Source organism: Cornus florida, unplaced genomic scaffold, assembly GCF_030987335.1.
Source record: "Cornus florida cultivar Cherokee Brave unplaced genomic scaffold, ASM3098733v1 CherokeeBrave_3.0.0_Hap2_Chr11, whole genome shotgun sequence".
In the NCBI taxonomy this organism is placed as follows: Eukaryota; Viridiplantae; Streptophyta; class Magnoliopsida; order Cornales; family Cornaceae; genus Cornus; species Cornus florida.
This window is the reverse complement of record NW_026775581.1, coordinates 60,184,879-60,205,482: the sequence shown is the minus strand read 5'-3', so window position 1 is coordinate 60,205,482 and position 20,604 is coordinate 60,184,879. Positions and strand designations below refer to the sequence as shown.

General features: G+C 37.9%; 1 protein-coding gene across 3 annotated transcripts; it reads right to left on the bottom strand.

Moving 5' to 3' along the window:
* Positions 1-14,765: 14,765 nt before the first annotated feature.
* Positions 14,766-20,227, bottom strand: LOC132285970 (disease resistance protein L6-like). 3 transcript variants are annotated; one of them, XM_059788214.1, is made up of 7 exons: positions 19,422-20,227; positions 18,032-19,133; positions 16,941-17,219; positions 16,684-16,801; positions 15,326-16,606; positions 15,089-15,218; positions 14,766-15,006 (listed from the first exon to the last, which is right to left on the bottom strand). In XM_059788214.1, exons 1-5 carry the CDS (start codon positions 19,964-19,966, stop codon positions 15,378-15,380), a joined length of 3,273 nt encoding a protein of 1,090 aa, XP_059644197.1. In that variant the 5' UTR covers positions 19,967-20,227; the 3' UTR covers positions 14,766-15,006; positions 15,089-15,218; positions 15,326-15,377. The 3 variants fall into 3 exon arrangements, with proteins under 3 accessions (XP_059644197.1, XP_059644198.1, XP_059644196.1); XM_059788215.1 differs by having other exon boundaries at positions 14,766-14,998; XM_059788213.1 differs by having other exon boundaries at positions 15,140-15,218.
* Between the last annotated feature and the right edge of the window lie 377 nt (positions 20,228-20,604).

Below are 20,604 nucleotides of genomic sequence, written 5' to 3'. Positions count from 1 at the left end.
ACATCGTTCTATAAAACAAAGGAAACAATTCAATAACGATAACACTAAGGTCCAACCGTGAACAACCCAACACAAAAACATACTGTACAAACATTTAGCATGTAATACTATGCAATGAACACATTAATGTAAGCATATAAACACATAAGCACGTAAGCAAGTAAGCAGTTAAGCATGCTTTTTCACATAGCAAAACACTTTTCCAAACAAGAAAATAACAATGCAAATGACTTCCCAGACAACCCTAGGCAAGCCTCTACCCGTCGTCCTAATGGTATTCGAACCATCGCTCTGATACCAAATTTGTAACGACCCTAAACTAAAACCATTTATACAAAAATTTCGGCATGACCTCCCCTAAAAAGGGGACTACAACCACCTGCTCAAATAAATAATAAAAAACGCAATGGCCCTTCATGGCCTTTTAAAACACCTCCAACCTGTTCAAACACATAATAAAATTAATATACTCCAACATCCCATCCATCCGTTCATTATACCTCAACGTGGCTCATCTCATGGTGGAACATTTACATACCGTTTAATCCAACTTATCATAATTACAGTCCCAAAATACATAGTTAAGATTTAAAATCCCTGTCTTACAACGTTACAGGATACAATTGCATGGAAACATATACCATAATTCCATTAGTTTCATTTACATCAAACAAAAGATAAGTTCGTTCTTAAGTTACAAAGCCATGAATACTAACTTAGTTACATTTCCACAACTACGAATATACATAGAACGGTCAAAATACAAAATAGCAAACAACCTTCTAACAACTTTCAAGCTTGATGTGGATTGTCGTCCACCAGTTCATTTCCAAGACCTGAAAAAAATAATATAAATAGTAGGGTGAGCATAAAGCTCAGCAGGTGACACTTAAGACACACATCTTGTGTCCTTGTGAATCCAAACAAAGCATAGGCCAATGGGAAATGGGGATTATACAATGTCGGGAAATAATACAGCATAACGATTCAATATCAAGTATATCCAATGCAATGGTATGAGATGCAATGCATGCTAGTGTCGCTCCCCATTTTCATAATCCAAAACATCGTTTCCAAACTGTTAATACAGCTCGCCCTTTGGTAGCCCCGCCGCGACACGAGAGGAGGATTGGCTAGTGTCCCTGACCCTTGGTAACCCCGCGGCATCATTATGGAACCCAGCTAGCTCAACCACGCTAGGGCGACTCCCTAGTCCCCTCTAGGCTATATTAACATCCGGCCCGTTGGTAACCCCGCAGCGACCGGGTTTCACATAAAACCATTTCATCAAAAACACTTCCCTGAAATTCCTCATATTTATTTCAAGAACAATTTCTCCCATTTCATGCAAACTCAATGGTATGTGCATGTATATATGTTCCATACATTCAATGTCATGGCATTTAAAATTCTACACCATAAAATTAAACCTTCAACATGTTCAACATCTTCCAAGTAATTATTAACACATTAAGATACATCAAAATACATTTAAGCATGCTTTACACATAAAACAACTCACGTTCAAATACATGAATTTCTCTAGACAACATTTAAAATAATCATTGATACAATTAACTTCTAATTAAGCATGCTTGGCATAACAAATGATTATAACTCACAATGGAACAAGAAAATAATGGATTAAGGTGTCCCTACCTCAAATTTGCACAAAACCCTTAAAATGGGTCTTGAATTTCGAACTCCAAGAAGGGCACCAAATCTGGAATTGCTTACATTAGCGCGTAGAGCTCATTGTGGGCTTCGTTTTGCCTCAAACGGCACCTAAATCCGCCAAGAATTAAGAGAGAAATCAAGGATTAAAGTTGAAAAGGAAAAAGAAAAGAAAAAGGCAGAAGCAGCGAGAGAAAGAGGCTTAAGCTGTCCGAGAGATGAAGCAAATTGGAAACTAAATGGGTCTGTAATGACCCTTATATCACAGGTGGGCCCCACAGTTGAATTAAATTTTATTTAACTTTAACATATATATATATATATATATATATATATATATATATATATATATAAGGTTAAAAACATTACAGCTACTTTGGTCATTTTACGTGGTCAAAAGAATGGTCAAAGGGTAAACATGTACTTTCATCATATTTGGGGTGTCATTGTCCAAGTTTGTAATCTTGGGGGGTGTTATTGTCCAAAAATGGCCTAAATTGTATGTACCTATCGTTTAAGCAAACCCGGGGGGTGTCATTGCAAATTACCCAAAATAAAAATAATAATAATACAGATATTTCAACAAAAACAATTGATTTTCAGCCCAAGGAGTTAAAGTGAACAACCAGAACTTGGAGAAACGAACAAATATCTTGTAGGGAGATTCCAGATGATGGTAGTAATATCGGGATTATAGACTTAAATGTCAATGATTGCATGGGAAAAGATGAAGTTTAGCAAAGGGAAGATAGGCGCTCTTCGCTGGGTAAAAATGGAAGCAACTGGTGCGAATGGGTGGAAGTTAGATTTCTAAGGTGAGTAAGCAAACAGAACAAAATAAGAGGAAGGTGGAAGTGGGGGAAGGAGTATTAGTGGATTTAGCATATAGATTTATTAAGTGTTGGGAATTCATTGGAAACCAGGTATTGTGCCAATCTTCTTTTGAAGAAGATTCTATTTTATATGAGCTGGTGGAGGATACCAGCCCTAACTGGTCCCAACCCCAAAGATGAAGATAATGTCTTGGAATTGTCAAGATGTGGGGAATCCCTTGACAATTTTCCTTTTTGAGACAAAAAATAAAGATTTGGTTCTGGACAAGTTGAGGCATCAACTTGGTTATCAAAAAAAGTCTTGTGACGTTCCGAATTTTCATAAACCCGGATATGTTAATGTGACCCAAAAGTGAACATGAAAACGGATCTGGAATGCAGAAGTGAAAACAAAAACAAAATCTATGGGGATGTACGGTATCCCTAAGACGCCATGGTGACTTTCCATGAAGTCACGGAAACAAAAGAAAACAAATGAGAAAGCAGAAAGGTGAAAATAAACCAAGTATGCTCCCAAGGGCAAAATGGTCATTTCACATGCAAACAAAGTCTCAAGAGATGTACATCATCTCTAAGACACAAACATGGCTTCCCATGAAGCCACGGAACTTAAAAGAAAAAAAAATGCTGAAGCGACGTTTTAAAAATGGACAAGTTTAGCCTTAGGGGCAAAATTATAATTTCTAGAAAGTTATGGGTGCTACCGAGCACACCATTGGATAGACAACGAAAAATTAACGAAGTTGGACTCAAAAATCACTTGATTCGGAGACCAGACGGAAGAGAACTGGCGAAAACAAAATCAGGCATCCTCGCTGCCGAGGGCACCAGCGCTAAGCCCCATGCGCGCGCAGATACCACCTATGACAACCCTGGATTTTACAAATCCAGTGTGTCTTGTGATGACTCGAAACGGATCCAAAATGCGGAAGCTAAATATGAACAAGTATATAGAGATGTACATCATCCCTAGGACATAAGAACGACCTTCCGAGGAGTCCCGTGACTCAGCGGAAGCAAAACCGGAGTTAGGGTTTCAAAACCCTCCAAGGAATGGACCAAGGGCAAAATGGTCATTTCAAACTGAAATGGGTACCACCGTGCACACCATTGGAAAGACAACGAAAAATTAACAAATATAGACTCAAGAATCACTTGATTCGGAGTCTGGACGGCAAAGATATCACGTCCTGAAGTCGAAGGAAGGGAAATTCGAACCAAATCCTGACACTACCTTACTAAAACTTGAATATCTTGAGCTACAAGTAGAATCTGAAGCTGTAATTGGTATCATTGGAAAGTTTATTTCGACTCGGTTAATTTAGACTCAAGAACGAACCAATTCGGAGTTAAAACGAAGAAGATACGACGACCCAAAGTCGGAGGTGCAGTGCTGAACCCAGACACACACACACACACACACACACACACACACACATGGACGACCACTCGTCCAAGGGCGACGAACGCTCGTAAATGCCCAACGCGCATTGGGCTTCGCCCTGGTACCCTCGATCGCGACGACGCCCGATTTTGTTTTCGCCCGTTCTCTTCAGTCCGGTCTCCGGATCAAGTGATTTTTAAGTCTAACTTCATTAATTTTTTGTTGTCTATCCAATGGTGTGCTCGTTAGCACCCATAACTTTCTAGAAATTATGATTTTGCCCCAAAGGCTAAACTTGTCCGTTTTTAAAACGTCCCTTCCGCATTTTTCTTTTCTTTTAAGTTTCGTGGCTTCATGGGAAGCCATGTTTGTGTCTTAGAGATGATGTACATCTCTTGAGACTTTGTTTGCATGTGAAATGACCATTTTGCCCTTGGGGGCATACTTGGTCTATTTTCATCTTTTTGCTTCCTCATTTGTTTCTTTTGTTTCTGTGACTTTATGGAAAGTCACCATGATGTCTTAGGGATACCGAACATCCCCATAGACTTTGTTTTTGTTTTCGCTTCTACATTCCGAATTCATTTTTGGGTCAACTTTCGGGTCACATTGATATATCCGAGTTTGTGAAAATTCAGAACGTCACAGGTGGTATCAGAGCATCTCATGTTCGGATCGTCATAGGTCTAGTGTGAATCTTGTTGGGGCTGCAGGAGGGTTGACAATGCTTTGGTGAGAGGAGGTGGATGTTGAGATTTTGAGCTCAGAAGACTAGGGATGATAAGAAAAGAATAAAGTGGGCATTGACTGGAATGTATGCTTCCACAAAATGCTATTAAGAGGAAGGGACAATGGGATATTTTAAAGAGAAAAATGTTGCAAGGTTCTTCAAAAAGATCACTTTTGGGGGATTTTAACGATTTAGGGTCTGGAAAGGATAAGATGGGTGGTTGATGCGGACCTCAATGGACTCTTAAAGCCTTTAATTCATTCATAACTGACTGTTGTTTGGTGGAGTTGGGTTTTTGGGGATACCCATTTACGTGGAATAATCAGCGGGATTTATTTTATTTTATTTTATTTTATTATTATATATATATTTTTTAATTACCCTGGCAAGAAAACCGCCATGCGATATGGCATCTACAAGAGCAAGGATATAGGATCATAGATAGAACAAAGAACCACATTAAACATCAGACGACACCCACTAAGGTCAAGATCGCAACCTTGACAACAACAACATCCAGCAGGTGTCGATGAAAGTGAGAGCAATAACATCCACAAACATATAAATATGCACCGCCTTACTAGACCAAAGGTCAGCTAGTCAAGGCCCTGGCGCACCAGCAATCAAACCATAACATCGTAAATCACAGGCGTAAATGCCAGCTATGACGTCAATGATTATCACTTGAAGAACCACGGATCGATTGCCGGAGCCGACCCAGCAATGAACCACCGATCACATCAGCGTAAGCAGCAGAAACTTCGGACTCCAACACAGTGCTCTAAAGCTTCAGATCAACTGCCCATCGCAAATTGCTCCATAAAAATAAACTCCATAGAGGATCAGGCAGAAAGATCCATCTCCGACGACCCCGTAGAGTAGAAAGACGTCCTTGATGCCCACAAGAATAGAACAAGAAATTGTAACCATGAACCCCAAAAGTCATGGAGACAACCGCAATGCAAAGTATCACCGAAGCCAAGCACCGACATCTAAAAACCAAAAAACACAGGGAAAACATGAGATATAAACAAGAAACAAAGGATAATGGAGCAACACCCGGATCAAAAGGAAAGATCGGCACAAATTGGGTATCAAATCCCCCCAAATGAACAATCCTCCACGCACAGGAACTCTGTGGTCCAGATAACCTACAAGACCTACGGACGAAAGAAGAGATGGAATCCATCTTAGAAAAACCACACCGTCTTAGATACAACCCCAAACTTTGATAAACAGAGAACCCCGACGTAGCGAGGAACATGTTGAAACGCGGTTCAACATCTCTCACGGAACCTCCCTCGCCCTCCGAAAACATGAAAACCCTAGATCGTTGAAGCTTGATGAGTGAGAGCCGCCATCGAAAGCTCACGCACAGCCAGGAAAAAGAAAAGGCGGCTCTCGGAAACCCTAAAAGGAAGGGGGGAAGAGTCGAGAGAGGAAAGGAGAGCCCGTCCATAATGAATAATCAGCGGGATTAAGCATTCAACATTCGTGAAAGGCTGGACAGGGCAATAGGTGACAGGGATTAGGTGGCTTAGTTTGACACCGCTATTCTACATCATGTGCAAGTGGTTGGGTTAGATCATATGGCGTTGATTGTAGATACTGAGGGCAACTGCAATTAAAGTGGATGACCATTTAGATTTGATGCTAGATGGTTGGCAGATAATGGGTGCACTGATGTTGTTCAATCTACATGGAAATCTATTTGTTTGAGTACTCTCATGTTTCAATTAAAAAGTGAGATTAGCAGCTGTAAGAAATTTTTAAAGAGTTGGAGTAAGGTAAAGAATTTCAATTCAAAAAATGCATATTATTGAAACTGAAGCGAAATTAAAACGGGTTCAAGAGCAAGTGTTTTTTGGTGCAAATAAATTCAGATCTCTTGAAGGACAGTTGGATAGATTGTGGAGAAATGAGGAAATTTATTGGAAACAAAAATCAAGAGTTACTTGGCTTAAAGAAGGAGATAGAAATTCAAGGTATTTCCATGCTAAAGTTCAACAAAAAAGAAAGAAGAATACCATAGCATGGTTAGAGGATTCTAACTGGTTTCGGTGTGAGAATGAAAAGCAAATGCAGAGAATTATTGAATCCTATTTTCAGCAGCTTTATTGTTCAAATGGTAATTTAGAGTATGGTCAGCTTTTGGATCATATTCCAAAAATAACATATTGTTACAAATGGGGGCTGAGGATGAACTTAGAGTTGCGCTTTTTGGACCCTGCGCAGGCTCTCAGGCCTAATGGATCTTCACGATTGTTATATTTGAACTCAGAAGTATGGGAATTTGGTGAAGGGAGATCTTCTTCAAGCATTCAATGATTTCTTACTGAGTGAAAGCATTTTGAAAAGTCTCAATCTTACAAATTTGGTGCTGTTTCCCAAGATAAAAAAATCTGACCCAAGGAGAGCAACAAGGAGTGTAACGATCTAAATCCGGTGGATCCAAGTCATTAACGGGCTGTGATAAGATTCTGGGTCCTTGCCCGGACCCGAGGACATACTAAGGGTAAAACGGTCATTTCTCAACCCAATAACTTGCTTCCTACCTCAATCAAGCCTTTTTAGTCACTACAATTCATGTCCAGGTCAAAGTACATCAATGGAATCGAGTGCACGAGGCATGAATAGAAGGTGAGGTATCAAGGACCCTGTGATCGAGCGTAGGGTGCCCTACGATTGATCGCAGGTCGTCCACTCCTGCGCCACAACGCCCGGGGAAGGCTATGCGCACGCGTGGCTTGGCATCCTACGATCGATCGCACGAATCACAACTTTCTGATTTGCAGTGAAAAACAAATTCAAATTTAAACCCACAAGGGTACGATCTATCGTACCTGCAGATTTCGCATAAATACAAATACCCAATTACATAATCCCTCCTTAATTCAGTTTTTGGTCTTTAACCCATTCACACCTATCCCAATCACACTTATATGGGTAGATACACTCACATACATTATATTAGCCATTCTAAGCTAGATCAAATTAAGCATTTCATTCACCTTATGCACTTATACATATCCCAAGTCCATTCACATACATGCCATGTATATAACATCCTTTACAACAATGAAATTATAACCAAGATGTATATGCCCAAAATAATATAATTACATTACAAAAGTTTTTCTAGCCTTATTATCTTCCCTATATGATTCATCGTTTAGAGTAACATTACAAGTTCTACAATGGCCAACAATGAAGATGAGCTAGAAGTAACAAAACATGTCTCAAGAACCAAATCTGCCCTCTTCTAATCATTGTGGAAAGATGGTATCTCCACCTGTTCGTTATCACCTAAAAATGTTAACAATAGGGTGAGCAAGTAGAGAAGACTAAAACATGTCTACTAAGGCCACGTGAGTAGCACATCATAAGAAGAGGAAGAACGAAAGAGGGATTATACTCCACGGGGAAAATTCAAATAACCAACAAGTGGGCATATCAACGATAATAGAAAAGCAATCGAATCATCAACAAGCTAACACACCCCCAATAGAGTCCCATGCATCGTGAATGCCATATGCCATGAGTATAACCGCACACAACGACATTGCCGTGCACATATAACTCCACCCAGTCCATTCTGTCATTCACACCCTCAACCCATATCAATGCAACTCACAACAATACCATCAACTCAACTCGACAAGGTATCTGCTTACGTCACAAAAGGATTGGTATATATATATATATATATATTTGATAAATAAGCAAATTCATTCAAAAAAAACGTTCAAAAGGGGAACGTGTCCCCTAAACAACAGAGGGAACCTAAGGTCCCAAAGAAGAAATAAAATCAATCATCTCCTCCGGTGAGGAGCAAAACCTACCCGAACCCCAAAAACATAAAGATGAAATAAAAGCTAACTTAAGAACAGCAATCGAGGATTCCTTTCCTTCAAAGGATCTATTATCTATCCCAAGCATAGAATCCTTAACCACCATTTGGCGCCTAGAATACTCAAAATTTTTAAGTCCGTTAACCCATCCGAAAATGGTATGCGCCGACATTCTGGTTCAAAGCCAACAAGTGGGCATATCAACGATAATATAAAAGCAATAGAATCATTAACAAGCTAACACACCCCAATAGAGACCCATGCATCGTGAATGCCATATGCCATGAGTATGACCACACACGCCGACCTTGCCACACACACGTAACTCCACCCAGTCCATTCTGTCATTCACACCCTCAACCCACATCAATGCAACTCACAACGATACCATCAACGCAACTCAGCAAGGTATCCGTCTACGCCACAAAAGGGTTGGTATCTATCTCTGGCATAGAATCCTTAACCGCCATTTGGGGCCTAGAATACTAAATTTTTTGGGTCCGTTAACCCATTCGGAAATGATATCCACCGACATTCCGGTGCAAAGCCAAAACCTCACCACGACCTTTGGGAGCTCAACATAACTTCGGACAATCGTTCCCATCGTACTTATCACCCCACACAACCCGCACCACACATGAATGGTAGTGCACATGACATACACTCCACAAATTATCATGAGGTTTTACACTTTACCAAACACTTCAACTAGACATGCTTTTTCAACTTCAATTTAAACACGTAGCTTCACTTCGGCAATTTATCATACGCATGGTGGTTGTTCACAAAGAATTCTAATAGAGACAACCAAACACTAATTGAGCAATTTCATTAATAAATAGTCGTGTTCTCTAGAGTAGGCATACTATTGCACATTTTGCTACATAATCAACATGTAGAACATATACACTCTCAATTCATCAAACTAAGATACATGATCTCATCTATTTAAACAAGGTAACATGGAGACTAGTAATACGCAGGCTAGGTATCACGAGTAATATGGAATATTCATCAATTTTATCATGCTATAACATGTAAAAACATCTAAATACTCGCAATAATTTAGGAATTCATGGGTTAGGCAGCCCTACCTCTTGAAGTATGCAAACCATAGCTTGGTTCTAACTTGAAACTCTACCAATCACGAACCCAAGACCACCAAAAGATAGCTCTTGAGTTCCATCGCTTTGCTAACTATGGCTTCATCAAACTCCGAAATGGGGTTTGAACGAGTTGAGTGGGGTTAGTCATTGGCAGTGATTAGAAAATTGGGGTTTTCAGAAGCTTGGGTCCGACTTATGGGCACATGTATGAGTACAGTTAGCTACTCTGTGTTGATAAAATGGCAGTCCTCATGGGATAATTATCCCAACTAGAGGTATTTGACTGGGGGATCCTCTGTCTGGTACCTCTTTCTTATGTGTGCAAAGGATCTATCAAGGAGCTTGTCTACTGCTATGAATACTGGGCTGATCTCAGGCGGGCAAATTTATTGTTTTGCATGGCCTCAATTGAGGAAGTTCAAAATTTGGCGGGAATTCTTGAGACATTTGAAGAAGCATCATGCCAAGCAATCAATTTGGATAAATCCACGACTTTCTTCAGTTCCAACACATCCTTGGAGATGAGAAATATTTTAAGATTTAGGAATGTCTGGTAATTATTTAGGTTTATCCTCAATTTTGGAGGGGAAGATAGAGGGTAAGATTTCAGGTTGGAAAGGAACCTTGTTTTCTCAAGGTGGTAGAGAAGTGTTTATTAAAAGTGTCTTGCAGACAATACCAAATTATTGTGTGTCTTGTTTTAAGATTCTTGAAATTGTTTGTGACAAGCTACAGAAGATTGCAGGGCTAATTGGTGGGCAGGATGTGAGGATCAAGCCAAAGTCCATTGGGTGAGTTGGAAATAAACTAACTGAGGCAAAAGCAAAGGGTGGATTGAGATTTCATGATTTGGATTGCTTTAATTTGGCACTTCTAGCAAAGCAGTGTTGGAGGCTTCAAGTGGAAGAGGGGGGTTTATTTTTTCAAACTTTTAAAGCCAAATATTTTCCTTTTTGTTCCTTCCTGGAAGGTTAGCGGGGTCTCAACCATCCTGGCATGGCAGAGTTTTCTCGAGGCAAGGCAAATACTTGAGGTTGGTTTGGTTGAGAGTGAGAAATGTAATGCAAATCAAATGTTGGGAGAATTAATGGGTGTTAGGTAGAGGCAAGGTTCAACTTGAGAGTGGATTCTGAGACTTGGTGTGAGATTTTTTCAGAAATGAGTATACTAGCAAAATCTCTTTAAACACTGTTTATATGTTGCTGGAATTATGCAATTGATGTAATTCTAGTTTTCCCTCTTATTTTTTAATCTTAAATTCTTTATAATATTATGCTAATGTTGATTTTCTAATGCAGATAAAAATGGCAGAACCTGAGCTTATCCCTATTTCCAGCGTTCGTGATGTGATCCACAGGGAGTATGAGGGAGGACTTTTTGTGGCTTTGGTTTCCCCCTCCATCACTCCAATTGAGTACAGCAAGGTTATAAAGCGTTCGGAGAATCTTGGAATTGATCTCCTGTATCCCAGAGAGCCACCATGTGCACCCTCTATACCATCACTTTCATTCCACATTTGATTAGGGACATACAAGATTATGATGCACCTGCTGGTGTCCGAGTAGCAATTGAAGTTCCTGATATGTTTGACGGCAAGTTATATGACCACATGGTTGCTGCTGCTTTTAACCACAAATTTGATGTCATAAATGGGAAGCATGCTACAATCTGTGTGAAGAATGGTAAAGCTAATAGAGGTAAGTTCTTTAATATAAAGGTTCTAATATCATAGTTGAAATAATATTTTTGCATCAGTGTTAAGTAAAATTTTTATTAATTGATTTTATTTCATTTATTTTTCTTTATTTTTTAAATGTGAAGATTGGATTAAATGGGGAGTCTTTTCGCTGTGTGCTGTCATAAGTGGTGGTCTGCTAATAGCTGTAATGGATAAAAACCCAATTTTTGGCCAATATTCAATATTAATCTCATTAATTAATAATGTATTATTATTATTATTATTATATATCTAAAAATTAATCAATTTCATCTAATTGTTGTGTGATGTTTTAGTCGAAGCAGCTGAAAACTACGTGGTAGAGAACCTGAAGGTGCGGCTGATGGTTCTGGTGGTATCCAATATCTAGGAACTTCAATTGCTACTCAGACACCAGCAGGTGCATCATAATCTTGTATGTCCCTAATCAAATGTGGAATGAAAGTGATGGTAGAAGGTGCACATGGTTGCTCTCTGGGATACAGGAGATCAATTCCAAGATTCTCCGAACGCTTTATAACCTTGCTGTACTCAATTGGAGTGATGGAAGGGGAAACCAGAGCCACAAAAAGTCCTCCCTCATACTCCCTGTGGATCACATCACGAACGCTGGAAATAGGGATAAGCTCAGGTTCTGCCATTTTTATCTGCCGGAAACTTTCATGACCACTGGAGACTTGCCGGTGACGTTGTTGAGCTCCAAAGATGAAGAGATCTGCGAGGTGGTCACGAAAGTTTCCTTCAGAAGGAAAAAGGAAACTTTTGTTAAACTGTCCTTAGAAGGAAAAAGGAAAATACTTTGTCTGACCTACTCAGTTGGCACTCCGCTGACTAATTCAAGCTTAGTATCATCAAAACCATTTTATATGGTTATTTGTATCATCAAAACCCTTTTGGGGCTCGTTTGTCATGCGTTATGATATTATTTTTTTGATATTGATATTCATTTTTGGGACGGCTAATATTGGTTTAGAATAGTTCATAACATATTAGATTTTTTTGGCTGAAACTCATGTAACCAAATTGGTAATATTGTGTGTTTTGACATTGTAACAAGAAACTAAAGTAAAATTTTAAATTTCTCAAAACAAATTTTTGTTACTAATTATGGTTCCGATTTTTACTTAACATATTGTTATAACAAAACAGTTATTTTGATATTTGTAAAAAGCGCCAATACATCTCATTACAAAAGGGTCCTTAATTGAAGGAAAAAAACCACCAACACCACCCATCCATCACCCTCCATGCTTGCCCGCCTTAATCCCACTTGAATAATTCTCCTTGAAAGCTTCGATCAATTAAAAGCATGTTGATGATCCATTAGGAATTCTCTCTTCTTGTGCTAGTCCATGTACTGTACGGTGTTTTCGATGTCATGGAAGATTGCTTGAAAAAAGCCCACAGTACACAGAGAGAGAGAGAGAGCAAGAACAGCGACGAAGATCTGATAGAACGAGCAAGAATCGTCGAGATCGAGATTGAGGTCATTGGCAGCTCTTTCTCCGTCATAGCGTGTAGTGGCGCCAGCTCCTTTGACGGGAGTGAAATTCTAATATGGCAAGTTTGCAACAGACAAATGGGGAGTGGGTGTATATAATATATGGAGAGAAAGTGAGGAGAGAGAGAGAGAGAGAGTGGTGGTGTTTCGCGGTGAGAAATGGTGGGCGGGTGGATGGTGGTGTGACAGATGATTTTTGAGAAAGATAGTAATTAGTATAATTATAGATAAGGACTAATTTGGACCCAAATGGTGTTAAATACAAAATTACTAGTGTATAAATTCCTCCTACCCCACTACCACGACCACCTCCCCCAATTAATCATACCACAACACACAACACTGCCACCCACCACCACCACATACTGCCACCCATCACTGGGTGGAGGTGGTGGTGGAGGTGGTGTGGTGGGGGAGGTGGTGGCGGGATAGAGGTGACAGTGGCGATGGGGTGCTGATAGTTCATGGTTAATTTTTTTTTTTTTTTCTTTAAGAATGTACCTAATATAGTCATTTCATAATTAATGGCTAATTAAAATAATGTTATTTTTCAAAAATAATTATTCTCCCCCGTAGCCATTAGATTAGATCTTAACGTTATGAGTAAAAGTGAGTATATTCACACGTGATGAAAAATAAATGTTAACATTTATTTTGGATATTTAATCCATTAAAAAAAGTTATAAAATCCCCTGAATTTTGCAATTATAAATATATATAATTTTTAATTATCAATATGAAATCATAAGAATGAAGTTACTAAAAATTAGAAATCAATCAGAAAAATAAGTATTTAACTTTGACTTTTCATACATATTCAACATTTTATTATAACAACAATGGCAAGTGTATTGTGTTAGTCGTATTTTATATATTGAAGGAAGATATAAATGGTTTTGAGAAAAGATAAAGAGCTTAGACAATTATAGTGTACTAAAAAAAAAAAAAGAAAGAAAGAAAAAAAATTAGGTGCTGCATGGTGTTCAAGTAGTATGTTTGTGGAAGAATATGAACATGTGTCACCTGTTGAAGTTAAAATGAGTGGAGGTTGTTTTGCTTCCTATGTAATGGGGTGGTAGTAGCATAATGTGTTTTTTAGGTGATATATTTATGGTGTTTTCTCTTGACAAATATGAAAAATGTGGAACTTACACAGCCATCTGATCTGTTGCTCTTCCTTCATAGGATCTATAGTTATTGTTTTCTCATCTTGTATCTGCTGGTGGCGTTTCATTAATTCTGGTTTTTTAGGAATGACACTTTTAATCAACTCGGTCCCTACAAATGACTAGATACCATTTTCTAAACGGTTTGTATAAATGAGTGCCTTTGCCTGTTAATGTTCACAGATTCGAAGGGTTATTAATTTGGTGGACTAGGATGGATTTTGATTACATGAAAATATCATTTTTGAGAGCTCAACAAAGAAGTTTGAGGTTGGTTGTTTTATCATTAAATATTACAAATTGCACCCTGTAATAATACTAATATGTCGTCCTAATTCATTTAAGTGACATCTGCAGATATTATTATTCAAAGACCTATGCTTGATCCACGTACCATGATCAAGCAAAACCTTGGAATAGGGGTAGTAGCAAAACCTTGGAAGCAAAACCTTGGAATCTCAATAAGAACGACGCACTACATTTATTATTCAAAAACCTATGCGTTTACGCTTGTTAGTGTCAACCGGTCAATTAGGTTCAGTTAAAAATTATAATCTAATTATGTTAACAATAGTAGTGACTATTGTAATACATCATCGTTGAAAGAAAACATTACGTTGGGCTCTTTGAATACAAGATAGATATAGAGTGAATGAATGAGCTAAAAAGCCACGTGCATGGCAAAGATTAGATGTTCTGATACGGTGTATTAGATTGAATATGTACTCTTCACTAACTTAGCAGATCTGACTATTGCTCTAATGAATAAACTTGGCCTTTTGCTCTAATGAATGGAATGAACATGAGGCAAATGTACGAATTTAATTAATCAAAAAGTGATGCATCAAACCTCTCTGTCTAACTACAATACTTATTTATTTTGTACAACTGATCACAAACATCTAAAAATTATTCTTCACAACCCTTTTGACAAGCTTGTAGCCATCCCTGTGTTCCATAATGTAAGCTACCATTTCTTTCATAATGCTTGTGGATTCACCTTATACCTCTTTTTGTACGTCCTCACCTCACTTGTCTGGAGATCTGATAAAAAGTCAAGTTACAAATCAGATTTAAGTTGAGCAAAAAATGAACATGGATGATGAATGCAAATTAGTAATTAAACCTGCTTCAGACTCCGTTAATTTCTGATCTGCAATACAAGAAAGAAGCTCACCTTTATCACCAGTGGAAGCAAAGCCATTAAGCTTCATTCTCAAACCATATATGAACAGGGACAGACCAATAGAGTAGTACTGAAAACAATGAGGAGGAGAGGATAAGAAACAAACAGCTAGAATAATAATATTATTGATTGTTCATTCATGAGAGAGAGAGAGAGAGAGAGAGAGAGAGCATTTACCCTTTCTTACTAGGAGTATTCTTTTGATACTATGCTCTTCATCAATGTTTGATTATTTCATCAAATGTATGTGTTCGCGCGGCAGATGCAGTACTTTTTCCAGCGATGAGCACCCCCTGATGTCCAGTTCCTCCAAGGCTTCCAAAGCCTCAAGGCCCTCAATCTCACGTAAACTCTTGCAACCATAGAGCAGCAAGTGTCTCAACATTTTCAAGTTTGATAGATTCGGCATTCTTACCAGGGATGAGCAATGCGTCAAATCCAAATATTCCAATGATACCAATATATGTAGTCCTTCGATCTTATTGAGATTCTTGCAATTAGTAACTCCAATTGTTTTTAACTTGTTTAAGTTGGACCCATCTGGTTTATTTTCAGGGTACAACATTTTCAAGTTTGATAGCTTCGAGCAAAACGACAAAACCAAACATTCCAATGATACCAATAAATGTAGTCCTTCGATCTTTTCGAGCTTCCGGCATTCAAGAACTTCAAAGCTTTTTAACTTGTTTAAGTTGGACCGATCTGGTTTATTTTCAGGGTGTTTGTACCTCCTCATCTCTGAGGATGTTAGAGGTGCCGAACATTCAAGCAGATCAAGTTTAACTATTTTATAGCACCATCGCATACAAAAACTTGCCAGCGATACTAGATTTCCAAGTCCTCGAATCTCTCTCAGCTTCCCGCACCCATCTATTCTCAAACTTTCCAGCAATTCTAGATTTCCAAGTCCTTCAATCTCTCTCAGTTCAATGCATTGTTCTATTATCAAACTCGTCAATGATTGTAGTTTCCCAAGCCCTTCAATCTTTGTCAGCTTTTCGCACTCATTAAGCCGCAATTCCGACAAGAGCTTCAGATTTGACAGATCTGGTAGTATTTCCAATGCCGGAACATCAACAATATATAATCCAACCAGGTTGGGAGGTAAACCCAATATACATTGAAGTTCAATGAATGATTCTAGATTGAGGAATTTGAGCTGAGAAAGGGCATCAATCTCTTTCGGTAGCGTCATAACGTTGCTACATCCAAAGTCCAATCTCTGCAATTTGGATAATTCAACAATATCCTTGAAAATTATCTGATTCATGTTTTCAGGAATCTCATTACACCGTAGGACTTGCAGATTAACCAGATTTGCAAGATTAGGGGTAACATGAAAACTCCCCAACTCTACACGTAAAACTTGTAAACTTGAGGGAAGCTCTGGCAGTGCTTCGAGATCAACGCATTGTCCTAGGTCAAGGGTATGAATGCTTGTTGGTAGGCTTCGAATTCCTGTAGATCGAATAAAAGCTGCTTAAGTATATGATCAAACATGATAATCAATCTCCCAATGCAACTTGGAATGTTACCTGTCAATCTAGAATCACGTGCATCTATAATTTCCAGCTTATTTAACATCCTAATTTCATCAGGTAGCTCCCGTATTTCAGTGTTTGAAATGTCAAGCACTTTTAAGTTACTTGCCATCTGTTAACAAGATATATAAAAATATAGAAACAATCATACATGCTCCAATATGTATGTATGTTTGTATGTATGTAATGGGAGATGAGAAATGAATTGAGATTATGAGACTATGAGATTTTAAAATGTATGTAGTATATACCTTAATTTGACTCCAACCCTTCCAGTTCTCTGGGATCGTACTACCACTTAGATCAAGTATGACTAGTTTCTTCATATGAAAATTGGTTGCTTCAAAATGCAGAAGGGAATCTCGCCAACAAAGCCATCTTAAGTTTAACAAGCGATTCTTGAAATCCCCAACAACAACTTCAGCTTCATCTATTTGGAGATACCGCAGTTTAGATCGTTCTGCGAATTTGTCATTCTCAAACGTCTTTCCAGCAGCATCAAGATTTAGGAGTTGGACCTTTTCAGTTACCTGTCAGTGAAAAAACCATAAAAATAAGTAAACAAATAAAAGAAATGATTTGCCCCGTGCTAAAAAAGGAATTATTAATATTAGATATCAATTATTATTCTTACTTTTTTAAAAAATACCTATTTTTAATGACTTCTCAGAAACAGTTATTGGTGTTTAAGATAATTTTTGCTTTTATATATAAAATAAAGGTCATTTTTTTGAGTTAAGATTGGGTTAGATTCAGGTTGATTGATTCAAACATTCAGAACTCTTTTTTTTTTCTTCTTCTTCTTCAAATTCTGCTTCATTTTTTATTTTTATTCTTTTTTCATTTATAGCAATTCTAAATAACTTGAAATAATTAAAAGATCATGCATAACATTGTAGCCTACAACTTAATTACAAATGCTACACCAATCTAAATGTACAACATGCCTACTTTCCGTTGTAACCAGGTTTACTAGCTAGTAACAAGAACATCAAAACTCTTTTCTTAACCCCCAAAAAAGATAATGATAGTTTGGTCGGATGACAATGAGATGAGTTAAAACTTTTGATTTTGATTTTGATTTTTTATTAGATAAATACTCACCTCACACCTTTAAATAATTTAAATTGAGTTCCATTTTCAATTTAAATCCGAGCTGACAGTTGTCCAAGCCCATCATAGATGATGCAAATTCAGGTTGGTCAACAACTTAGCTCCATAATTGGAACCTATGCGGATGCTACCATGAATATTATTTAGAGCATGTGTATTATGAGATGACATGAAAGAGACTTAAGAAAACATTAATCAATGCAAAAATTTTAGTGCTGTAAATTTTTACCATGCATTCCTCAAATACAGCCGAGGCTTCTTGTCGATCCCACAACCTGCTGCGCAGTTCTGGATTCTCAAAATCTTCTTGACGGACGATTTCCCTACCCAAATCTCTTAGTTGATCATGCATTCTCAATACATTATCATTTTCAAGTTTTACTAGAGACATGAGACAAAGGACATTAATTTCCGTCTCCGGAAAATAATCACAGTCATCCCACATGTAAAATGGATATGTTTTATCCATCCCAATAAAAAGACATGCAATATCAAGAAATATCTGTTTTTGCTCATGGGTTAATACATCATAACTTACTCTCAATTTTTCCTGAACTTCATGATTTGGTATTTTCTTCAACTTCTTCCATGTATCTTCCCATACTGTTTTTGGCTTGTCAGATAGAAATGAACCTATAACCTCAAGAGCTAGAGGAAGCCCTGCAGTAACTGACACCACCTCTCTACAGATACTATCAAAGTCCATTGGAGGAAACTTTTTCCGAAAAGCATGAAAGCTGAGAAGTTGAAGAGATTGGTATGGGCTCATAAATGGAGGTTCGTAAGTCTCATCCACTTCAAGAATATTTAAAACATGCTTGTTTCTAGTTGTAACTATGATCCTAGAACCTGGACCAAACCAATCACGGTTTCCCACAAGCCAATCAAATTGAGACTTTTCATCCACATCGTCAAGAACAATGAAAACTTTCTTATTGGGAAATCGACTTTTGATAGCGTTCTTTCCATCCTTAACACTAGTAATGGGAGGGTGCGGCTTAAGAGTGTCGTTGAGAAGCTGATTCTGCAAATCAACAATACCTTTATCTTTGTATTGTTTGACATTTTCCCGAACATCTGCAAGGAAGCTACAACAATTTTTAAAGTCATGGAGGAGCTTGTTGTAGATGGACTTGGCAATAGTTGTCTTGCCAATACCACCCATGCCAAGGATACCAACAATCCTTACATCTTTTGAACCAACATTTAATAATCTCATCATTTCATTCAGATGATCATCCATCATAACTAAGTTGTCAAATGTAACCATGCATTTTTTCTTCAGGTTCAACGACACTGTTTGAACAATCGTTTTGACTAATTCCCCATGCCTGATTAATGTCAAGATGAAAATGAAAAAATAATTAGTGACCGAGACGTAAACAAGCAGCTAAAATAATGATTGATGTGTTCTACCTTAGGGACGAGTAGTTGACTCATGAAACCAACATTTATCATGTTGTTTTTCTTCTCATAATTTTGTGTTTGTCCCTCTAATTTGATAGTTTTTATTGGATTCCAATGCTATTATAAAGTTCCTATATATATATATATATATATATATATGCAAATTAAGAATTTAACATAAGGGGGTTATTAGCAGGAAGGGATTAACATACCGATCAGCTTCTTTGTTGACATGCCAACCCTTGAGTTCTCCAACCTGTTTGAGTGCCTCTTTCCATTTCATAACAGTGCATTCATCAAAACACCTCTCGTGCTTGCGAAAGGCTTCCTCGTAACTCCCAGATTGATGCCTCACATCCCATGGTTCAACATCATAGAAGATTGGCAGAATCAATTGTCCAGTGCTTCTCTTGCAATCCACCATCTGAGCCAGCTCGCGGAGGCACCATTTACTGGAAGCATAGTTGTTGGAGAAGATGGGGATGGAGATACTGGACTCCCTGATTGCTTCGAGGAGCTCAGGGCCGATCTCTTCTCCTTTGCGAAGCTCATTGTCATCCCGAAAGGTGCGAACACCTGCGTCAATGAGACAGGTATATAGAAAATCTGTGAATGTGCAGCGAGTGTCTGGACCTCTAAAACTCAAAAACACTTCGTATTCGCCTCCTGGAACAGGAACGGAGGTGGCTGAAGCATCAGACTCCATTTCAGATATAATCGTCCTCCTCTTACTTGGACCAGCAGCCTCACTATCCATTTCAGATATAATCTCCTGTGTCTTTTCTGCTCGATCGATCAGAAACACAATATTGTGGAAGATAAATCTTGTACGAGTATTACCAACCCTATGAAACCAAACTCAAATCTCTCTAACTCACTTCAGTGTTTGGCCTTTGGATCTGCAAATTGAGACATTCAAATACCCAAATTATATTTGCAAATCTCTCTCGATCGATCGATGATGTTTGGGAAATGGATCTGCAAATTCTCTAGCTGGAATTGGAAAATGATAGGAACACAACCCATACACCCAAATTAACTTTCCCAGTCAAGTCAACATGACAATATATCAATTATAAATTAAAATAAACACAATAATTTTAATTAGTAAATCAATTATAAATTAAAACAAATTTAAAATATATGGCACATCCCAACCAATTTATATTATTTAATAAATAGAATAATTGAAATGTAAACCTCTTTATTAACATCAAACTTTGGTGATTCTACTCTAGGCCAGAGTCCAAGTTTAATAGTCTACTAATAAAAACAAATCACAAACTTGTTCTCCAACTACTAATAAAACTAAACATTTAATTACAAGATTCACTACCAAACCCATCTACAATAATTACATCTAATGCAGAAGACTTTCTCTTGCTTATTTTCCTA

What these genes read in the sequence shown, in the direction of transcription:
- LOC132285970 (XM_059788214.1), bottom strand. Translation starts at nt 19,966, where the DNA reads ATGGATAGTGAGGCTGCTGGTCCAAGTAAGAGGAGGACGATTATATCT. An exon ending in AGGGTTGGAGTCAAATTAAG is followed by an intron (nt 16,802 to 16,940) that starts GTATATACTACA and finishes TCTTGTTAACAG; the next exon opens with ATGGCAAGTAACTTAAAAGT. An exon ending in ACGTGATTCTAGATTGACAG is followed by an intron (nt 16,607 to 16,683) that starts GTAACATTCCAA and finishes TTCGATCTACAG; the next exon opens with GAATTCGAAGCCTACCAACA.